We start from the raw sequence: 21,798 nt of genomic DNA on the forward strand, positions 1-21,798 counted from the left end.
AATGGTGTGAAAGGTGTCACTGTTAATGGATTTTTGGAATATACTTGTACAGTATTTACAATGTGTAATTTTGGGAGGTGGACAGTGTGTAAGTATATAATTATACACTTTTTACGATGTGTAATTTTGTAGAACCAAACCACCTGGCAATTACAGAAGTGAGTGACTTCCGTGACTTTGTGGCAGTAAAATGCCAATTGCACTTTGTAATAATTATACAAGCAATAAGTATATTGGTAGCTATTATACTATGGCCATGCAGCTGTAGTTTAAGTAGCTTGGCTTTAGCTGTATATTCTAGCAGCTATTATAATTATGTGAGTTTGCTCCAAGACAGACTCTGTCTTGTAATGTCAAGTTTGTAGAAATACCATTCACTAGAACCTTTAATTGTAATTGTCATAATATAATTCCCATTCTGCATTTACAATGTGTAATTTTGGCAGGTGGTCAGGTCATTGACTCACATGATACGGCATTACATTATGTCCTCTCGTGACGAGTAGTATGATGAAGTGGCCATGGTAGTCGCTGGTTACTTTACGATATTTGTGCATGCATGGGATCAAAGTGGAACTGATTGACCAATTACATGCAAAGAACAAACAATGAAATATAACTTGGGTTACAATATAAAGGGACTGTGCCCTGGTTATTTTATTGATTGCTCCACGAGTGAGTAGGTCAAAGTATTAGCGAAATTAATGTGTTTCTGCATGTGCTATAACAAGCTATAATGCCTATAACAAGCTCTAACAAGGTGCGATCATATACTATTGCCAACTGCTGAGGATAACTGATCAATGAAATAGTCAAGTTGGAACAATTGAGAGGAATGATCATCAACCTGAAGCAATAGTTGCTCGACATCAATACATACAGTAAACACATCAATTCAGTACTCTTGGACAGTACTCAAACTAATACACAGGGCATGTGTCTTTCTGCATGTAGTATAAACACAATAATAGTTAAAATTATTTATTATGGTGCACTACACATCACATCGCATGCACACACACACACACACACACACACACACACACACACACACACACACACACACACACATATATGCATGCACATAATTTGTATTGGGTTAAAATTTAGTATAAGGAGGTGCATGGAGGTTCATCAATGTAATGTTCTGTTTGTGGTATTGTATCATAATTAGCTGGTGTATCATGTGCTGGAGGAGCAGTAGGAACAAGTCTGGTAGTATAGTGACCGTCTCTGGCAGTTCATGTAGTACAGTATAATATGTCTTTTTGCACCAGCAACATATTTCAGGTAGTGTCTTGTAGTAGCAGGGACAAGTGGGGATGAAGCAACACGCAATAATAGATGAACATATGACAATGAGGAAGATGGTGAAGAAAAATCCTCCAACTCCAATTAAAAGAATTTCCACGTCATTGAGACTATTAGCTATATGAGGAGGTACAGAAATTACATCGGTATTTTGCACTATGAGCACTGATCACATAACATAGAACATTGCTTGTTTCTTAATAATTATTCCCTAGGTGCGACAAGAAAAAAGCAGGTAGACAATAAATAGCAGGGCCAGAACCCAGAGATTATGAGTGGTCATCCAATGGAGTCAAGATTTACAGTAGAAGCAATTAACTTTGATTGACATTGCTAATGCAACACACGTATGATCATGCAAATGATTCACTAGAACTTGTGAAAAGACAATTAAAATGGCTTGGTGTAATTAGAACAGTGGCTATATTCTATTGAATGCTCTATTAGAGTATTGCAATGACTGTTCTATCAGAGTACACATCATGATGACTGTTCTATTAGAGTATCTTTATCTATTCAGCTGAAAAGGTAGTTTAACCATAGGGCTGAGTGATACAGTATCATGATCGATTACTCATGATACTGAATAGTTCATGATACTTACAAATAGTCAATCATAGCTGGTGCTACATAGTGTACTGCTCAGTCTTCCTGCAGAAAGTCCTTATAGGTGATAGTAAACTAGCCTTGTTTACAGTAATAGTTGTTGTAACACATGCTTTAAGGTTATGTTATGGTGTTCACACCTCTCTGATTTAAAAACCTGAGTCGACTTCAATAATTACCTGCGCCTTGGTTATTATTGATGTCACCTCAGGTTTTTAAATCCTCGAAGACGCCTATTACGAATGTCTAACTATTACCAAGACATAAAGTCATAATTTATTTTGATTTTGTAACTATGCAACTCTTAAATCATGCAAAATTCATGAGAAATCCATTATCAAATCCAGTATCAGTGGAGTAAACTATGTATGCAATTACTCCATTTTCATTTGTGACATGGCCATGGACTTTAGTAGTTCTTGGCATGGTAAGACCTTCTGTACAACCCTGTAGCTGTCATGAATTTTTAAGTACTGATTGATTGATTGATTGATTGATTGATTGATTGATTGATTGATTGATTGATAATTTATTACATTATGAGTACACCCATTAGCCATATTTGTTGGACCTATATTTGATGTTGATACAGTGTAACTTTTATTTAATACTGCACACTTCTCCAGGCTTCTATGTTTGAATGGCAAAAGAAACAACCTTTTTGGGTGTACTGCACATTCAGGGGCATAGCCACACTATATAACTCGTTATGATGCCAGGGCCAGGTGATACAGTAACTGTATTAATTTACAAGGACAGCACACCTAGTGTGCAAAGGTATGCATCTATATAATAATATATGTAGGCATGGGGCTATTATCTCTTCTTACCCTACTAGATTTATGGGCATATACAGGGTCAATTTTCCTCATGGCTCTCTCATCTTTTAGCAAAACATATCAGTAGCTTTATGTACAATTTTGTATTATAAAGCATGGTATATAGTGATATACAGAGCTGACTCATAGATAAGGAACAGTCTGTGGCTGTGCAATAAATCCCAGATGCAGGAGTTTGGGAGCAAAGCCCTCATTATGCTGACAAAATTCCAATTTTGTAGAGGAATTCAACATAGCTAAACACTTTTAAACTTCAAAACTGCATGTGTTAACTTACATCAAGGTACAATCTGGACCTATATATACCAGCAAAGTAAATCATTAGCTTATCAACATTTACTTGTGCAAAAAAGATAATTTTAGTTATAAGAATTGGTATTTAAATAACCATAGATTACCCACAACACACTCAATACATGCATTATGGTGACATGAAGTATGCTGCTTATGCTTATATTATGTACGTATATCATAGCAAGCATGCACATGCATAACTACCAACTAAAGAAGATTTAAGCACATGAAAGTATTACAGTGCGGGTCATAAATTGTGTAGAACTGTTTATGTCAACACTGAGTTAATCCAGATCAGCACTATAATGGCTTAGCTCTAGCTATTAACTTTTTACAAAGCTTTTGAAACATACAAATGTTATCGGACTACTTAAGCCCGGCCACTTGTAATGTACCAGATACTTGAATTGTTGTTTCCTTATCCTTGTTTTCAGTGAAGATGGACATAGCTGCTTACGTATGTGAGTATGTGGTATCATACTCTTGGTGATGTATGATGTAATTTTATTATGGAATTTACCATAATTTTAACACTACATTTTATCACTGCTCACTTAACTTTAAACACTGCAAATACGTGCAGTGTAAAGGCCTTATTTTAGGCCCTGACTTGACATTACTACTATAATGAGGTGGTCTTATTACAGAGATGGTCTATCAAGAAGTACCTGTTAATAGGAAGTTTTGTCCAATTTTAGTTTTTCAGCTTCAGCTGTTTCCAATGTCTCAAAAGAACGCTGTGACATAACAGATAAAAAAAAATTCCTTTCAGAGGGTTAAAATGTATGGAAAAATTATATTGAGGTTTTTCTATTGTGTCCTTAAGCTTGTTACTAGAGGATCAATGCATATAGTTACACATCATGCATGCTCCATGCAAGAACAATGTGCAGTCACAATGACATATATACCAGATTAATACTTCTATAGGCAATACTTTAAAACTGAATTCTGTTATTCTTTCCTGAAAGTGATTATATGGCTAAGGATTTTATTCCTTGCCATCCAAGCTAACCATAGTTACAAATAATTTGTATTTTGACACATTTGACTTTTACAATTGGCTACGCAGAATTGTGTATCATGTACTGTACATAATTACTGTAGTATTATTTCATAATCATATTCCTATAGACAACACCACAAATGAATAGTATTATAATGTGCAGTGCAGACATAAACAAGTGACAAAGTTGGACACGTGTAACTGTACAGTTTGGTTCTATGAGGTCATACAAGCAAATATTATACTTGCAGGTTTACCAATAGTCCATGCAAGTAGACCACACATGATGTACACTAGACAAGGACATTTGGTAATTTCTCAGGATACAGGTAATGCGTGCAGGGATGATGCTATAGTCATACGAGGAGTGAAAATTTCTTAAATAATAACAACAAGCACATAAATATCCAATATGCATAATTGTGATTACTCAATTATTATTTAATTAACTGGCGAAGTAGTTGCCACAAACTAGTACAGTGCATGAAGTGAAGTGAAGTAATAACATAATATCATATTATGTACAAAATAGTTACCATAATTATTAACGTCTTCTGCAGTACAAAAACACAATCACAGTTATAATAACGATAGCAAGGATGACGAAGACAACTCCTCCAAGTACAATCCCAACAACCTGTCCAGTAGTTAAACTATCAGCTATGAGGAAACAAACAATGATGTGACAATCTTCTACATGATAGAAATGGACCACACAATTTACAAATACTCATGCATACAAAAATGATTTACTGAGTTACAAAGACTCTCACTCTATCTTCATAAAATGGGAATCCGCATTGAGTTACGGTGGAGAGGCCGTTATTGAGGGGCAGGGTACTTGTACAAGTTTGTAAAGATCGCACACACTTTTACTGTATACAGGTCAGTTCAATAATAACAAATCTGACTGGATTTTGGAAAAACGATCCAAATCGCACATTAGAAGTTCCGAGATAAACGGTTTTAAAGAATTGAAGCCAGCATAACTCTCCAAGGATAGCAAGCACGCGTATGAAATTTACACAAAAGATGCATCAATCTGTTATCTTTCAGGCCACTTCCAGTACTTGTAGCTGCTTGTACAGTTTCCCGCCAAATAAGATAAAAAATCTGAGCAGTTGGACGAGCGAAGTAGTATCACGAGTGCTCACAATGGGGTGGAGGCTGGGGGGTGGCGGGGAGGGCAAGAGATAGACCTCAAAATGGAGGCAGACCACGATTGGAGTCCAGAGACGAGATTACAGGGCTGTGCTGGCTCCTTAGTGGCTGATATGTAGCAAAATCAACAGAGAACACGTCTGGCCAACATTATAAGGCTGTCCACCAGTAAACCACTGACTCTTGCCAAGCCAGGTCCTTCACAAGGCCTGAAACCGCCATTTGAGCACTCCACACCACCCAGATAAGACGTGTGTAAAAACCAGCCTCGTGTAGTTTGAGTAGTGCTGAGGGTCAAAACTTGTAGTACGATAGTGTAGCTATCCACTGGTGGTGTTAGTTTGATTTTGCCTGATGTGCGATTTGGATCGGTTCTGTAAAATCTGGTCACAAATATATTTGGCATCTAGCTGTTCTATTAGAGCATACAACCATTTCATAGCACTTTAATATTATAAATCAAAACATTCAGACGTTTGGATAATTGATTTCTGTTACACAAGGTTTCCTAAAAGTTATGATAGCCCTGGCTACTAACTGCATACACAGAGGATAATCTACCTATCATTAGGCAAGTAGCCGAGTAAGTATGAATCCAACACTTTCAGATTTATAAAAATAACAACATTTCCACAATAACATGCTGTAGCCACAAATCAGTTTAAACAAGTATTCTAGTTGCTTATTTATTACTTACTGCATGTAACTCCGACATCATCAGAGTGATTACACTGATCAAATGAATTACAAGAATCCAAAATACAATCTGTCAGACGACCTTCATCCCCAACACACAGAGTGTCACAAATCACAACTGGATTACCAGTTGGGGCAAACCTGCAGTGACAAATACAATACTATTCTCCCTGGATACAATTTGTATTGCATTGTGAATCACATCATATTACTAGCTTGTTAATTACCATACAGGGGCGGTGGAGCGGGCCAAAGAGTGACAGGGCCAGGCCAGCTGTAAGCTGAAGACAAAATAAAGGTAATTACCTGCTGACAATAGCCACCCTCCACCAACTATATCTCCTTATTTATAACTACACATACATAGCTAAGTAGCTTGCTACACTGCTTCTCTGAATATACTGTGACTGCTCTATTAGAGTATCTAGATCTTGACTGTTCTATTAAAGTACCTCAATCTTTTCTTGCAAATATTGTCCCATAAAAGTGGGGGAGGGGGGGGGGGGCATGGCCCCCTCCCTCCCCCCCGTTTCCACCACCTATGTTGCCATATCAGGTATGCACAAACACTTCAACAAGTTCAATACAGTTTGATTAACTAAAAATGTGGTCACCAAACTGCTTGACTGAATTACAGTGTAGAGTCAAGGAAGACATTACAATCAATACTGCAGATGCTTACATCCAGTAGTTGAGCAGTGACCTGGATGCTCAACACAGTTTAAACCCTGGAATGGATTATAGACATACAACTAAAAATGCCACTATGTGAGACTTTCAGTGATTTTCAAAAGGTTGATATAACAGGAGTAGCAATGATTTGTACCACTGATTCAGGGAAAATATCGCCCTCCCATCTTTCCGAGATTCTCCATAACCATCCCATTTATTAATCTGAATAACATCATATAAATTTGATCTACTCGCCCTCCTAATAATCTATTTTCAAATAAAAATCACAACAAACTCACACCACATACCATTGCCATTATTCCTGAAATAGGCACACCCATTACATACACTATTTCAAACTGCTCAAAATAAGAACTTAAAGATGATACAAAAATGTGCCACTTATGGGAGTAGGACTCTACCCCTCTCTGAAAGTGCTCACTTGAGTATTCAGGTTATTAAATAAACAAAGCGAAAATAATCATAGAGCAGTCAGCCACTCTAATATAATACCCAGTTATTCTCTTACAGCAATTGAAACCATTATTAGAGAGATCTAAAGTGCTAGTTTTGCTAACTTGTAAGGTGCTATGCTGTCATTTGTTACACTTACAAAAAAACTTACAATCTTTTGAAACATTTCTAATCTGTTGTTTTGAAATTAGACATTGTACAGTGGAACAGTCACCTGAATTAAGTGGACATCTTTGTATAACAGCCATTGTCACAAGGTCCCAAATATTTTCCCATACAAATGTAGCTATGCATGTATTAAATGGTCAGTGATGAATCACTGTATACATAACTTCAACTCCATATGGCAGTCACTGCCTTATAACGAATTAACAGTAAGTGGCTTGAATAATTGGCACTGCTTAAATACATCTGGCTTCATTATTAAAGGTGTTCAATGGTCATTAGCAATATTCTCAAAATGATGAAGCAGTTCGCACAAGCCTCTTAATGTTTACATTGGTCATAGCCACTGAAATACTGCTGACCACTTTATACAGTTTTTCTCTATAACACAAAGACCAAAACACATTCTAGTCTGAAGGTGACCATTATACACATGTACAGGTTCCCTTGTACTGTCATTTTGAAGGTTCCACAAAGCAATGAAGTTTAGCTATTAACAATAATAGCCACCTGCCCTCACTACCTAATTGCTCTTAAGGTGACGGCAAGAGTAAATAATGGTAACCAAGAGTATCACACGGGGTGTATTAGCTTGTGATAATGATTATGTAAAATAGCAACACAAGATATTTTAGTAATTGTCCGTTTACACAAAATGGTAATTTGAAATGCATATGTGCATGATAACAGGTCTCGTTTGCCAGTTTTTCGTGTTATTGTCAACAGTTATTGTCAAAATAAGGACTCAACATAACTCCAGCTCACTCACAAAATGGTAGCACAAATAACCGTGTTCAGGGATGACTTCCCAGACAACAATTCTAGCATTTGCTCTTTCCCTTAAAGAGTTTGGTGATCAGTGGACTGCCAGAACAATAGCCCTGGAAATATGCATCCAGCTGTCAGAACAACAGCAACTTCAGGCACAGGTGTATGTACTTTGCACAGATTAACTAATAAAACATCCAGTAGTCAATTAGCTACTCCAAATAGCTCAGCCATATATTGTCAAAACCATCCTTGAAGCCTTTCTCAAAGCCATATTTGAGAATACATATTTGTCATGATTTTATTCAAAGGATTCATAATTAAGTTTGTGAACAGACAGAAATGAAAATAGCCAATTTTGTATACAGTGGTTCCTCCATTAACCAGCCATCAATTATCTGAACTTTCTGTGAGAAGTCATGTGATACCATGGACAACTGTAATGAGAATCCAGGAATCAGTCGAGCAGAGAAAGTTGCAGCTCTACTTAACCAGAACTTTTAGCTCAACGTTTTTGTTTATATTGTTGAATAATAAGTCATTCAATATGGTATGTGTGTTTTGGGAATTTGTGCAGCTCAGCCAGGGACCTGGGCTTCATGGAAGAAGTGCTACTGGGATCCTACATACTGTTATCCAACCTGTGAAGTGATTGTTCTATAAGATTAGATAATTTTGCCTAAAGTGTGTATTCTATTAGAGTATTTTCTGTATATAAATGTATGGGTTTCATTTAACTTCCCCATTATTCCAACATACCTAGATCCCAATGAGTTCAAATAATTGAAGGACCACTGTAATTCCAGATCTCAAAATTTTCAATAGCCCATTTTCAATGCTGTGCACTTTTGGCTTCTTGTGTTGAACAGCCGTTAATCCTATTTACTTTGGTGTAGCAATAAGTGATACAGATTTCTATAGTTTCTTGGCCCTGAAATCCTCTCAGATACTCTAATAGAGCAGTCACATAAATTAATTATGATAATAAATCTCCAAATTTTAAAAACATCTAGACGAGAAACTACAGCCTCATTTGTGGTGGCCTAATTGTGACCGGATTGTAACAAGGGGTCTCTTCCACATACATCAAAATAATTTGCTATTCATAACTTCAGATTGAAAAATGGTTTTGACTTACAGTTTGGTTAGTAGTCAGCAGACTCAGCACCAATGTAACCAACCAACTTGGATGTGTGCATGTGAAAAACCTGCCATTTTGTGTAAATCTGGTGTCACATTTGTGCATATATATATATGTACTAGATAAAGCACTGCCGCGAGTGCTATACGGGAAATATAGCACGAAAAGAGTGGGCGAGAGACAAATATAGCACGAGGCGAAGCCGAGTGCTATATTTCGTCTCGATACCACTCTTTGAGTGCTATATTTCCCATATATCACAAGCGAAGGCAGTGCTTTATCTGGTATAGAGAACTGTCAACTTGAGGTACACACAAGACACACGAAACAATTAGAAACTCATGGAGGAGTGTTATCATTGGTAGAATAGGCATCGCACCTGTGTTTCACCTGCGTTGCACTGTGCTACGCCTTCATTAGTCGTTTTGTGAGTCTAGTCCGTCTTCTCAATACGTAAAGTTTTTGATTGTGGTATATTAATAAGCATATTACCGTGATATTTCTAGGACTCGTCCGTTTATGTGAGCAAAACGTACTAAGAACGTTCACTGCTGCTGACCACAAGAAACCATCATCGAAATCTTCAAGTGTGTCTATAAATAAAATCCAGTGGTTTTCATCTTACTGGTTGGGTTGACTGGTCAGCCAGCACAGTCAGGTTATCAGCCTACACTGGCTTGGTTGGTTGATTGGTTGTACTGACCAAAATGAGTGATTACTCACTCAAAGTAGGCTATCAGCCTACGAAATAGACATAGCAGTTCTATAACTACCTGATAAAGAACTGTGGTCTACTAAAGTGTTCTATAACTGCCCAAAGTGTTCTATAACTGCCCAATATAGAACACTTGTGCCATTATGGCGAATATAGAACACTTTTTTGCTTTGATACTCCCACGCAAAGTTCTTTATATATATATATATAGAAAGCAGTGAAGACAAGACTAGACCTCATAAGAAATATTACTAGAAACAATAGCACAAAGAGAACATCAATTGTACAATTCCTAAACTATAAGACTTGATGGTTACATTAAGGGAAATTCCACTATCAACACTATCACTAGGTGGAAAAGCAACACAACACTTGTTAATAGCTGCAAGGTCAGAAATCATTTAAAAGCTTCACCTTATGTGCCTACCTCACAAGAGCTCAGGTCATCAATATCATTGCATATTAGCAGCCTTATCCAACAAGAATCAGAGAATCCCTACTGTGCTCAAGATACCATTATGGAAATGCACAGTAGGGATATAACACTTCTTATTGTTTTACTGTGAATTAATATTGTGCACTACTCCTGCTTGTTTCAGTACTTTTTATCGATGTGCTATGGTCCCTACTCTAGTTGAAAATTCCACATTATTCTGTTTATATCGTACTGTATGATATATTTTAATATTCCGTAACAACTTGTTGAAAGTTTTTAGGGTCAATCTGAAGACTTCTTTGGGCTTAGTTTTACCTAACCGATCATTGTCAGGGAAAAGTGAGGCTGGTTTTGGGTGATGCTTTTTCATGGGCCACACCCACTCCTTTGTGGAATAGTACTGTATGATTCTATAACTTGACAATGCCATTGTGACTTGTTGCAAAGTTTACTGGCTTACATAATGACACACACTTATCTCATTATGCGACAGCTAACTTATGGTTCCTTTGAGCTGTGTGGCTTCTTAAATGGCTTCCCAAGTCTTGATATAGGTTCTGTTCTCCCACCTCTCATACCCACATTGGAATGTCATTGATTGCCATTATTTCTCCAAAATCACTTCCTGTGCTACAGTATATAAACACCTATGAAGCTTTCTATTTTGCATTGTTAAAACACAATAAAAACCTATAGAAAAATAGTTTGGTGGTTGCTCACAAAGAAGCAGAAGCTTTTGCACTTCTTATTGTTTTACTGTGATTTAATATCGTGCACTACTCCAGCTTGTTTCAGTACTTTTTATCGATGTGCTATGGTCCCTACTCTAGTTGAAAATTCCTGTGTACTTGTATATATTAAACGGAATTTTTTACTGACTGAGTAACTAAGTAACTGACTGACTAACTGACCGATGCCTTCAGACAAGCGTAACTCGATAATGGTTAAGGCTACAGGCTTGATTTTTTCACTGTTCAACATTGCTTCAACCCGAGAGGTGCTTTTTGGCATACCACAGTACATATACAATGCATTCTTCATGGGCTTAACAGGGTCCTCCTTTGTGTCCCATTCATCTTTGCTGACAGCGAAAAGCGTTGATTTGGTGGTAGCACGTGATGGCTTCCCTTAGTAATGGAAACCATCTGTATTTTTCATAGTGGCTACTTTGATCGCAGGGGTGCTTTTCGAAAAGTTCTTGATTCGTAATGTTGTGTAACGGGTCTAATATAGCTGACAACGAAGTGTAATGGATACTTCACTTTTCAGACGATAATTGATATAGCTGGGGAGCACGGAGCCATTCTTTCACGGTATGCATGGGCTCACCAGTCATGATTATTTACAAAAAAAAGTTAACAAACAAGTGCACAAACAATTTTCAACTAGAGTAGGGATCATAGCACATTGATAAAAAGTAGCTACTGAACAAGCTGGAGTAGTGCATGATATTAAATCACAGTTGAACAATTAACATGGTCCCTACTCTAATTTGAAAATTCCAAATTTTTTGTGTACTTATGCCTTCTAGAACACCAACAGAACTCCATGGTATACAGTGGTTATTTGAAGAAAAGAACAGGTGTTATGTAATGATGTAATACTTTCACACATAAGATCAAAGGAGCCGCCCAGGCTACATTTCGTATGTAGCCCGGGCTACAACTGGGCAGTGATTATATAGACGTTGAGGCGGAAATCGATTGTGGGGATCGCTTAATACTCACGTGATTAGGATGCACAACTTGGATTTCGCCATGAAAACCACTCAGGTGGAGAGCATTATCCTCATCATCTTACGAGTTGGAAAACATTGGGCTAAGGTGAGAATTAGTGCTATAGCTTATTCACCAATCGTTTCTGCATGTTTTTGAATATGGACACACACCCATCACAAAGCTACCACTCTGCATGGAGTAACCACTCTATAAGCAAGCTTACCTGTCTATATAGGCCTTTAGTGAACTTTGTAATTTTTCCAAAAATGATTCAATAGCACTGATTAAAACATTACACTTGCATTATCGTGAAATCTCTAGGATATATCCGTTCATTGTAACCAGACGGAACCAAAACATACTAGCTGCTGACCCATAATCAAGGTATGCATACAATACATCCAGTGGCTGCACTCGTATTGGCTTGGGTGATTGATTGCCCTATCAGCCTAATAAGTGTTACATATTAGCTGTAACATGGGGCATTTGGGCTTTGCCTGATATGTATACCCATGGGCCTGTGGCCCTCAGGTAGTCGGGCATACATATCAGGCAAAGCCCTCATGCCCATGTTCAACTATTACATATATAACTCCCATACCAGATTCCAGTAGGGTTTCAACCACAAATTTGTCTAGTTGCTCGCTTCAAAGGATTCCTCTTAAACAGCTTCCCCTATATGAATGTATGGGAAAAAAATTTAAAGTGCGCTAACTTCTTAACAGTGCATGGGGCATCTTATCCTGAGATCACTCCCATATAAAAATCTTAATTAAGTCATAAGTCCATTTTCAATAAGCAACCAAGTTATGCAATTAAGTTTATGGCTTCTGTGGGAGCAATACAGCACTTGCTAATGGCTACAAGACAACTCGCATGTACAAATGATGTCATAATTGACAAGTCATCAATATCGCTGCATATCAACTTCATTAGAGGTCACAGCGTTATTCAACAAGGATCAATTAATAGAGTGGTTCCAGAAGCTTCTGAAAATCCGTGTTACTAATTTAGGGTTTCCAACTCAAAAATAGGAAGGTGCTTTCTTTTTTGTTGTTTCTGGAGATTTTCACACAGACTGGCCTTCAAGACAAAGCAAACAAGTGCTAATTTGTTATTATATTGCTTGTAGCATTGGGTATCGGCATAAGTTTAACACACAAAAAGATACAAAAAGTGGTCACGTGACCAAAAATACCATAATAGTTACATTGGACAGCTTATTCAAAAATATTTGCATTTTAAGTCACAATTGGTATATTTCTTACCTTATAAATGAAGACTTCCACATCTTGAAGTAGTATAGCATATCCTGTATAGCAGTAACAGGATTGTTGGCCACATGACCACTTTTAGGATATTTACAGCTAAAACTGCATTGATATTGAAAGCAATATACAGTTTAATAATTTTATCTTAAGGGCAGTCTGTGTGAAAATCATCAGAAACAACTAAATGAAGCACCTTCCTATTTAGAGTGGAAAACCCTATACTAATTGCTACACCATGCATAACATAAGAGATCAACAGCTAATCAAAAGTGATGTCAGAGAGAGAGAACCATCATTAGTAATAAGATGATACATACAATACATTATTAGTCCTCGGTCTCGTGCGACCACAGTCAGATCAAGCAAAATGAGATCTTGTGGGCACGGCAAGGAGTGTGTACATGTAAAAAAAAAGAAGAAGACTTAACAACAACAGCAACAACAACAGCAACAACAATAATTACAAGATAAAATTAAATTAAGTGCTCGGTTGACCAGTCACTACAATTCTGGGCCAAGAAAATCTTTTGCGAACATGTCATACATTGGACCTATGGAAAACAGACTTTCGAGGCACCCCAGTAAAGCCATACAAGAAGCCAAAAAATGCGCTGCATACTTTAGCCGTAGATTATGGCATAGATAATCTCCCGATTATCTATGGTAGGGAATATATAATCTGTGCTTTAGCCTTATTGAAAATGGGCTATTCAGAGTCTATAGTGAATACGAATATACCATACACCCTCATTTCTAATGATGTAGCTATTAAAGTTAGCTATTAAACATAAGTTGACAGACTGGTTACGGTGGGGACTATTCTACGGAACGGAACGGAACGGAACGGAATGATGGACTAAACCACGGAACGGAACGCTTTCTCAAACTGAAGCTTGCAACTTACCATTGCTGAAACTTCCCTTATAAGTTAGCAGTGGCATCTCCAGTGGGTGGTTAAACATAAGATAAAAAGAATTAACGGATCGATTGTGGGTTTTTGTTGGTTGTCATTAGTAACGAAGTATTATTGTGGGATGAGCTGTATCAGTGATGTTCATCCATACGGAAGGGAACTTTATGTGAGCTGTTTTTCTTATTTAGACTTTACAAAACAGTCTGGGCCGGTCTTTCAAGTCATAAGTCAGTGTATAAATAAAGCAAGCAGGAAGATACTGCATGGTAACAGGAAAGAGCCAGCTGAATTAAAACTTGAAGAATTTTGTGCAGTGTGTGAAGAGCAAATATTTTGGCAGACCGCAAGGAGGGTATATTCTGCAAACATCACTGAAGTGTATGCATGGAGTTATTTATATATTAACAGCTGGTGCAGTGGACTAATGCCATATTCAATAGTGAGCTGATTTTATCTGTTGCACAATTCAAGGATGTGTCTGACTGCTAGCCTTGAATCAGGCTAAATGTCAAAACTCCAAGATCAGCCAAATCTCTATTATAAGCTGCATGTGAAACCATGCCCGTAGCCACCAGGCAAACGTGATTTGGACCAGGATGTGTGTGTAATTTCAATGTATCTAGTCAGACCTGAAATGAAACACTTACATTAATTACATACCACCTAAGAATCCTAGGATTTCTAAAGTGTAACATTTCACATGCTTCACTTCAAACAAAACAGGTTAAATTTGTTCGTCTATTTTCAAGTGATTCCCAGTCCAGCTGGTCCATGAAATTACAATGGGATCACATGTATTTGTTACAGTGCGGGCTGCCCTGTGTTGGATCTACTCTAGAGTTGAGATTTCAAGGTAGACTCACTGCCAATTTACTGACACTAGTACTGTTGTAGCATGTTTAAGTGGAGGACAAATGAAATAGTAATGCTAGATTATTTATGTATACAAATTTTTCATAATGAAATTGATATCCCATTTTGATTTGTACTTCCACTTTGCAACATATTCAAGAGCAAGAAGCTACCACACTTAATCTCCAACCACTGTCATTAATTAACCAAGATCTCACTAGTCTGTAATTCACCTTACTGTAGTGATTTTATTGATTCATCTGTATGCTTTCTTCATTTCCTTTGAAGTTGTACCAAGAGTTCATAATAAGGTGGGGAGTGTCTAACTTGAATGCATTCACCAAACACCCTGCTTAAAGTAACACCTCGGCCTTATTTCAGAACAAAGGCTTTACCTTCTTCAGCAACTCTAATCAACAGTTTTCTATCCCCCAGTAAAGGTGTTGATTTGATGAAAGGTGAACTTTACACAGGGTGTTTGTACAGGCCATACTGAGAGTTAGACACTCTCCCCCATACAAATCAGTATTACGAACTCTTGGTTGTACAGTATAGGTAAACAAAGATAAGTTTCTCTCCCATCTTATTCTAGGATCAAGACACACGGTAGTGTGTAGTGCGGCCCAAGAAGCCGGCGCGCAACCCCGTGAGTATATTGACAGGAAGAAAGAAAACGCAATTTTCGCACCTCCGTAGCTCTGTGCTGCCTTGATGAAACAAGACACATTTTGCTGTGTACATTCCCTCTAACTTCAGTACTCCACATTCCAAATTTGAGCGAAATCGCTTCAGGCATTCCTGAGATATGCGACTTCAAAAATTGGCTTAGTTTCTTCGTTTTTTTCTTCTTATTTTTCTTCCTCTTTTCGCACACTTACAAAAACTGCCATAAAACGCGAACGCGTTATCCGATTGCCTTGAAATTTGGCACACAGAAGGGGGGTATAAAGGCGCATCTCGGTACCAACTTTGGCTGGAATACCATAAACAGGCAAAGAGTTATGAGCGATTATGCACGAAAAATAACACCAATATGTTGTCACGCCTACAGGGTAAACCGCGTATGGGAAGAAGCTGAAAATCGGTGGGTGAATAGGTTAACTATTGAACCTCAAACCTTTTGTGGTTTGAAAGAAATCGAGCTAAAAACCAGGAAGATACAGCGAAAAAATCAACAGTGTGTAACAATTACGCAATCGAGATTAGCTAATTTTTAATTTATTTTATTTTATTATTATTATTATTATTATGCTTGCCACGCCTACCAGATAAACCACTTGGGGTAATGCTTTGAAAATCGCTGTACAGATGGAGTTATCATCTTAGAAAGGCTCTTCAATGGTGTAGAAGAATCAGACTTAAAGCCACGGAGTTATAACACGAAATCCAACTTGGTGTAGCAAGTGCGAGATCGAGATACTCTAATAGAGCAGTCATCCTAATAGAGCAGTCACCCTGAACAGAATTCAAGAGATCAGTTAGAAATAAGTAACCTGTATAGAGATCAGCTACAAACAAATCACCCTGTAGAGAGTTCAGCTACAAACAATTCACCCTGTTCAGACATCAGTTAGAAGAAGTTTTCTTGTAGAGAGTTCAGTTACAAACAAATCACCCTGTTGAAAGATCAGCTAGAAGATGTCACCTTGTAGATAGTTCAGTTACAAATAAACCACCATGTAGAGAATTCAGCTACAAACTAGTGACCCTGTAGATACATCAGCTAGAAGAAGTTACCTTGTAGAGAGTTCAGCTACAAAGAAACCATTCTGTAAAGAACTCAGCTGCAAACAAATCACCTATACAGAATTCAGCTACAAACAAATCACCCTGTAGAGAGATCAGCTAGAAGAAGTTACCTTGTAGATAGTTCAGCTACAAACAAATCATCCTGTAGAGAGATCAGCTAGAAGAAGTTACCTTGTAGATAGTTCAGCTACAAACAATTCACCCTGTACAGAGCTCAGTTAAAAGAGGTTTCCTTGTAGAAAGTTCAGCTACAAACAAATCACCATGTAGAGAGATAAGTAAGAAGAAGTTACCTTGTAGATCGTTCAGCTACAAACAATTCACCCTGTAAAGAGATCAGCTAGAAGAAGTTACCTTGTAGAGAGTTCAGCTACAAAGAAACCATCATGTAGAGAATTCAGCCGTAAACAAATCATGTATAGAGAGTTCAGCTACAAACAAATCACCCTGTAGAAAGATCAGCTATAATAGAAGAAATCACCTTGTAGAGAGTTCAGCTACAAAGAATCTATCATGTAGAGAGTTCAACTACAAACAAATCACCCTGTAGAAAGATCAGCTATAGAAGAAATCACCTTGTAGAGAGTTCAGCTACAAAGAAACCATCATGTAGAGAGTTCAGCTACAAACAAATCGGCCTGTAGAGAGATCAGCTAGAAGAAATTACCTTGTAGAGAGTTCAGCTACAAAGAAACCATCATGTAGAGAGTTCAGCTGCAAACAAATCACCTGTAGAGAGTTAAGCTACAAACAAATCTCCCTGTAGAGAGATCAGCTAGAAGAAGTCACCTTGCAGGGAGTTCAGTTACAAAGAAATAAACCATGTAGAGAGTTCAGCTGCAAACAAATCACCTGTAGAGAGTTCAGCTAGAAACAAGTCACCCTGTAGAGAGATCAGCTAGAAACAAGTCACCTTGTAGAGAGTTAGCTACAAAGAAACTACCATGTAGAGTTCAGCTGCAAACAAATCACCCTGTAGAGAACTCAGCTACAAACAAATCGCCCTGTAGAAAGATTAGCTAGAAGAAGTTACCTTATAGGGAGTTCAGCTATGAACAGATCACCCTGTAGAGAGTTCAGCTACAAACAAATCACCCTGTAGAGAGTTAAGTTACAAAGAAACCACCATGTAGAGAGTTCAGCTGCAAAAAAAATCAATCACTCTGTAGAGAGTTCAGCTAGAAGAAGTCACCTTGTAGATAGTTCAGCTACAAACAAATCACCTGTACAGAATTCAACTACGAACAAATCACCCTGTAGAGAGATCAGCTATAAGAAGTTACCTTGTAGATAGTTCAGCTACAAACAAATCTCCCTGTAGAGAGATCAGCTAGAAGAAATTACCTTGTAGAGAGTTCAGCTACAAACAAACCACCATGTAGAGAGTTCAGCTGCAAAGAAATCACCCTGTAGAAAATTCTGCCAGAAACAAATTGCCCTGTAGAAAGATCAGTTAGAAGAAGTTACCTTTTAGAGAGTTCAGCTACAAAGAAACCATTCTGTAAAGAGCTCAGCTGCAAACAAATCACCTATACAAAATTCAGCTACAAACACATCACCCTGTAGAGAGATCAGCTAGAAGAAGTTACCTTGTTGATCGTTCAGCTACAAACAATTCACCCTGTAGAGAGAGCAATTAGAAGAAGTCACCTTGTAGAGTGTTCAGTTACAAAGAAACCACCATGGAGATTTCTGTAATCAATATGTGACCGGATTTGCAAAAAGGGGTCTTCCACACACATCCAATTCCGTAAATGTTGCAGACCATAACTCAGTGTTCAAGTAACATATTAACCTGAAAATTTCACCATGTATTCAGCTATAGTGGTGCTCACCACTGCCCAAATATCAAGGCAATAGCTCTTTCCAATCTGAAGTTATCAATTGTCAAAGTTGGCAAATTGGATGTGTGTGGAAGACCCCTTTTCGCAAATCCGGTCACATATGTATTATACAGTATATATAATTTGTACATTTACTGATAAAATATTTAAAGTACATCTACTTCATCTTTTCTTCTTCCTGTAGTAAAGAAAAAAACATAGGTTAAAAAAGTCCCAAAGCTGGCCATAGGCCGGCTTTGGGGTATACAAATACAAAAGAAATGAAATCTAATCCAAAACAGCCAAGCTGTAAAAAAAGTGTGCGGCCCTCAGAAAGGCTATGGTGAAAAAAGATGTGAAATCCAAGGTGGCGGCCAAGAAATGGCTGTGATGGTAGGTTAATGGTAAAAATTTTAATAACGACAATTCAGGTGAATTTTTGTGCTGCTTCACAAAATTTACCTAAATTGTCATTATTAAAATTTTTACCATTAACCTACCATCACAGCCATTTCTTGGCCGCCACCTTGGATTTCACATCTTTTTTCACCATAGCCTTTCTGAGGGCCGCACACTTTTTTTTACAGCTTGGCTGTTTTGGATTAGATTTCTATTGACAAGGAAAATTCAATTATTTGTATACAGGCTCAAAATTGAGAAAATATAAAGAAAGTGAATTAATATTATACAGTCAGTTTGCTTTTGGATATTTAATGTCTCCACCACAACAAAAATTCGATGAATCCATGCATCTCATCACTGGTCGTCTGAACATTCTGAAAGTGATACCTCACTCAATCAACCATATATTCTGTTTATTAGACTGAATAAAGTCATGATTACCTAAACAATCACTTAATTTAATGTTTTATAATTATCCTATTCCATTTTCCTGGAGGTTCCACTAATAAAATGCAGCTAGCCAAGCTGCAAGTTGATTCAGAAAGCACTCCATTCTGTAAAATAGACCCCATCCAGAATTCAACTCAGTACTCAGGCTGAGATATCTGACAATAGTCCACTACTCTGTTAATGAATCATTGATGTTCACACAATATAGCCTCCTTGAGGTATCTGAATGTTTGCTCCTCACACACTGCACAAAATTCCTTTAGATTCTACTTAGACTGAGTTGATTCAGCTTGTCACCATACTTGTTTCCTTTGTAGTGTAGCTATACACATACTGATTTATGCCGATTAGAAAGGCTGGGCCTCAGACTGTACATTCTGAAGTCAAGTAAGTAAAAATAACTCACATACTAGTAAAAAAAAGTCATGCATTAAGTTCCCTACTTGATATATCCGAAGATGAAATCACTGAGTCAGCTATTCCCACAATTAGTACTTCGTTACTAATGACAACCAACAAGAACCCACAATCGATCCTTAAATTCGTTTTATCTTTCTTGGGGTACGTTTGATTACCTGCTGGAAGTGCCACTGATAACTTGTACAGCAATGGTAAGCTGCAAGCTTCAATCTGAGAAAGCATTCCGTTCCGCAGTTTAGTCCATCATTCCGTTCCGTTCCGTTCCGTTCCGTTCCGTAGAATAGTCCCCACCACTGGTTACACGCATGCTTACTGTTGGCTCAAAAACACGTCACTAGACTGTCGATATCCTAGTTGTATACACGCCACGTCTCCAGCATCGTCATCAAATCCTTCATTACACACAGTACCCCATGTGCCGTTATCCAATCGAAATTCTAGTCTACCTGAGTCTCCGCCTCCATAAATCCGAAGATCGCCATAACCTACGAGAGCAACAAAACTCATTTTACTACACAAGGTTAGGTTACATCTCATTACTTGCAAAAGTAGGCGATGTAATAACCACCAGCGTGAAGAAAGTTAGTCGAACAACTTTCATCTTTTAGTTCAGTGAAATGATTCACTACGAGAAGTACCTGAACACCGTAGCTACTGCATATTTATACAGAACAGTTACGTACAGTGATACATAAAAATTAATGACCTACTGAGATGTGTGCATGAGTTCAGAGTTCAGATCATGAACATGACCTCTGTTATGACACTGATTAATTTCCTGCTTGGACATCCAAACAGGAAATCATTAGGCAGAGCTATAACTGAACTCATTAGAGATCCTGCTTTTGTCATCTGATCAGCACCTTCATTATGAACAGAATGCAATGTACTCAACACAATCTCACATAACTACTGTATACAGAACACTGATCAGTATGTCAAAAGTAAACTTATTGTTAAGGAGCTAGCTATATATATACGTTGGTTAGATATTATCTACTTTACTAGTTAGGCACTGGAGGGTGTACACAAGATATATCATATATAATTCATGTTTTTATGTTAAACAGACCTTATAGAGGAGAAATCATACCAACATGTTACTAACATTGAATTTGGCTATCACTTGAAAAAGTCACGTTTGATGCAACTGTTGAAGTTTTTCAGAGAACAAGTTAATACATTTCTAAACGTATCTACCAGTGCCATCTCCCTAAAGGCCTAAACTATACGGCTACAACCACTCTTTAACAATTGTACACTTAGTCTAGAACAAACTTACAGCAATCCCCAACTGGAATAATTCGTGGATCTGGCCATGACAGTTTAGATTTGAACATTTTTAAGGGTTCGTTTACATGATTTATACTCTTTTTTTGTACATTAGCATTTTACCCTAAAGGGCTTTGCTAATTATCAAATAATTAATATAGCAATAAAAATTTTGTCTATACTGACACTATATTGTATTATTGCTCCAGATGAGGGCATGAATTCTTTACATGATCAATTGTGGGTTGTATCTCTACTTAATTGTGGTATTGCTTTATATAGTCAATTAATTTTCACATACTATGACTATAAGAGAGGTAGCTATAGCTAATTCTTACAATAATCAAAGTATGCCTCTATATTAATTATATGTCTATATAGAAGGATGAATTATGGTCTCAATATGTTAGTTAGCCGATCAAATCAATTTGCCTATATTAGAGGCATGATAGCTAGTGATATTTGCCTAAAGTCATGCACTTAGCATACCAACTAGTATAGTTATGGTCAACAGTCTAATAAGGTACTTATAGCAAGACACTAGCACACAATTATGTTTATACACTGTTACAATGAAGAGTAACCACAACACTTAAAGAATGAATTCTCATAATAGTAATACCCATGGAGAGTAACCATTACTC

At 37.4% G+C, this 21,798-nt stretch overlaps 1 protein-coding gene across 1 annotated transcript; it reads right to left on the bottom strand.

Moving 5' to 3' along the window:
* Nucleotides 1-4,462: 4,462 nt before the first annotated feature.
* LOC136265193 (macrophage scavenger receptor types I and II-like) lies at nt 4,463-20,591 on the bottom strand. Its single transcript, XM_066060033.1, has 4 exons — nt 20,423-20,591; nt 20,196-20,367; nt 5,915-6,054; nt 4,463-4,716 (listed from the first exon to the last, which is right to left on the bottom strand). The coding sequence occupies exons 1-4, from the start codon at nt 20,481-20,483 to the stop codon at nt 4,601-4,603; spliced, it is 489 nt and encodes a 162-aa protein (XP_065916105.1). The 5' UTR covers nt 20,484-20,591; the 3' UTR covers nt 4,463-4,600.
* Between the last annotated feature and the right edge of the window lie 1,207 nt (nt 20,592-21,798).

This window comes from Dysidea avara, chromosome 8, assembly GCF_963678975.1.
Source record: "Dysidea avara chromosome 8, odDysAvar1.4, whole genome shotgun sequence".
Taxonomy (NCBI): domain Eukaryota; kingdom Metazoa; phylum Porifera; class Demospongiae; order Dictyoceratida; family Dysideidae; genus Dysidea; species Dysidea avara.